The sequence below is a fragment of the Gekko japonicus genome, unplaced genomic scaffold, assembly GCF_001447785.1.
Source record: "Gekko japonicus isolate JY-2015 unplaced genomic scaffold, Gekko_japonicus_V1.1 scaffold2751, whole genome shotgun sequence".
NCBI lineage: Eukaryota > Metazoa > Chordata > Lepidosauria > Squamata > Gekkonidae > Gekko > Gekko japonicus.
This window is the reverse complement of record NW_015172628.1, coordinates 86,454-89,007: the sequence shown is the minus strand read 5'-3', so window position 1 is coordinate 89,007 and position 2,554 is coordinate 86,454. Positions and strand designations below refer to the sequence as shown.

At 41.2% G+C, this 2,554-nt stretch overlaps 1 protein-coding gene across 1 annotated transcript in view; it reads left to right on the top strand.

Annotated features, from left to right (window-relative positions):
* Positions 1–2,554, top strand: part of DHX32 (DEAH-box helicase 32 (putative)) — a 63,491-nt gene that overhangs the window by 44,843 nt on the left and 16,094 nt on the right. Inside the window, exon 7 of the mRNA XM_015421685.1 lies at positions 2,067–2,258. Within this exon, the coding sequence (XP_015277171.1) occupies positions 2,067–2,258 (192 nt within the window). The remainder of the gene's footprint in view (positions 1–2,066; positions 2,259–2,554) is intronic.

Below are 2,554 nucleotides of genomic sequence, written 5' to 3'. Positions count from 1 at the left end.
ATCCCTCTCTCAGCACGTTCCAATCACTCAGAAAGTTTTGTCTTGGGGGTGTGTGTTTCTGTTCTGAAGACAAATCGCTCATTTTAACTCACAGTTCACTCCTTAACTCACAGTTCATTGTTGGTCTTTATCTTGACCACACTCTTAATCGCTCCTCTGCTAGATCTCCTGCACTTGACTGGATCGACACAGCTTGTGGCCTCGCTAAGAGGACGCAGTCAGCGAGAGGGACCATCAGGGTGGAGGGAAGCCTCCATCTCCCTGCAGTTAGCAGGAAAAGAGGCTCACCCTCAAAAGCCCTATGGCCTGGGAGTTTCCCCCGAACTCCCATGGGGGTGCCGATCCAGCGGCACCTCTCCCCCCCCCGCTGCTGTGCGGTGCGCCTTCCCAGAGAGCTGGGAAAGGTGTCCGCCATCATTGTGCCGTAGACCCCGCCTCCCAAAATAGCAGCTCTGATGGCATTATGTACCTCCAACACAATGGTAATGATATAGTAGTGTAAATGCACTGTCTCAGTGTAACATTTTGTTCTGCTAGTGCAACAGAATTTAATAGGTGAGCCTACGACTACACAGCAAGGTTTACCTAAGGATTTCTTTAATATAGATAATATAATTCCTTTCTGCCATTGCATTGAAGGCAGTTTACAATTCAAAATAACACCTACAATATACTACAAACAAGACAAAAGGAAAAAGGGAAATAAATGAAAGAGGAAAACAAGCATTAACTCTCGTTTTCTAACTGGTCCATTATGATCTGGTGGGATGCTGCTGCAGGGACAGAGTTGGTGGGGATGAACCCAACGGCAGTTTATTATTTATTAAACTTGATTTCTAAACTGCTCTCCTCTGTAAAAAAACAGGACTTGAAGCAGTGTACATCAATAAAAATATATATCAATTTAAGAATTAAAACAATAACAATACAATAAAAATACAATAAACGGCCTGATAAGATGACACTAAGACTGTCAATTATGCCACTGCAGGGGGAGGCAAGAGATAGGAGCACCAGACAGATGGAAACCATCACTGTCCTCAATCAAACGCCTGGTGGAACATCTCTGCATTATAGCCCTGCAGGAATTGCATTAAATCCTGCAGGACCCAGAAGTTATATGGCAGAGGGTTCCACCAGGTTGGGGCCAGGGCGAAAAACATCCTGGCCCTGGTTGAGGACAGCCAGATGTGTCTCGGGCTGGGGACCACCAATAGGTTCTTATCTGCTGAGCGTAATGCTCTTTGTGAGGTATACCAGGAGAGGCAGTCCGGAAGAAAAGTGGGTTCCAGACCATTAAGGGTCTTGAAGGTTAACACCAGAACTTTGAACCTGATCTGGTATGCCACCAGTTGGTCCCAGGCTGGACAATGGAGTAGACCTCAATGCCTCACCTCTCTCTTGGGATTTGTCTGAACCTAATTTAGACAAAACCTAAAATCTGTGTCAAAAACATATGTTTTTAATGTTACTACTCTTACATGTCTCTTTTTTCCAAAAATGGACACAAAATTTATACCTCACCTTTACTACAAAAAATGATCTGGAACAGCTGTGCTCTTCCTCCATTTTATCCTCATAACCAATTAGAAAGGTAGGTTAGGCTAAGAATGTGTGATTGGCCCAAGGTCACCCAGCAAGCATTCATACATAGTAGGGATTCAAAGTAGAGTCTTCCAGATCCTAGTCCATTACTCTAATTGCTATACCATTCTGGATGTCTATGTGGGAAGGTGGTAGATTTTAAATATAAATAAAAATATACTTGAAGACCTGTAGAATTTTCGAATATGTTTCTTTCATCAGTTTGTTCTAAACGTCATTTGTCATCTATCATGTTTTACTCATAAATATGGCAAAATATTTATCAACTGGTCCTTTAATATTTAGCACTATCTGGTTCAATGGATGAAATAATTATAGTCTTTCTTGTCTTGTATACTTCCCTTGAGTACCTTCCATTTTGAGTACCTAGATAACAGACTGCATTCTATTTGCATAGGACTATGATACAAGCTAATTTATCTAATAATGTGCTTGATTTTTAAAATTTCTGCCCATCCCAGATCCTGAAAGTCTCATGCAAGCTTTGGAAGATCTTGATTATTTGGCTGCCTTGGACAATGATGGAAACCTTTCCGAATTTGGAATAATAATGTCTGAGTTTCCTGTGGATCCACAGATGTCCAAGTCTATTTTAGCTTCATGTGAATTTGATTGCGTAGAGGAAATGCTAACTATTGCTGCTATGGTAACAGGTATTTTCTGAAGTATTTCTGCCCCCTACCTAGGCCATAGAGGTTGTTGTTGAAGTCCAGTCTAATTACAAATAAGCTATCAGCCAATTAAAGAATGATTAGTTGATTAATCATCTACCTTTTAATAAACTAACAGATTAAATTTAAACAAGATAAGATATTACCAAAACCTTTGCAGAGGTACTGAAAGAAGTATAAACAAAAGCTGTCAGATTTTTGGTCTTCCTTCCTTCCTTCCTTCCTTCCTTCCTTCCTTCCTTCCTTCCTTCCTTCCTTCCTTCCTTCCCTCCTTCCCT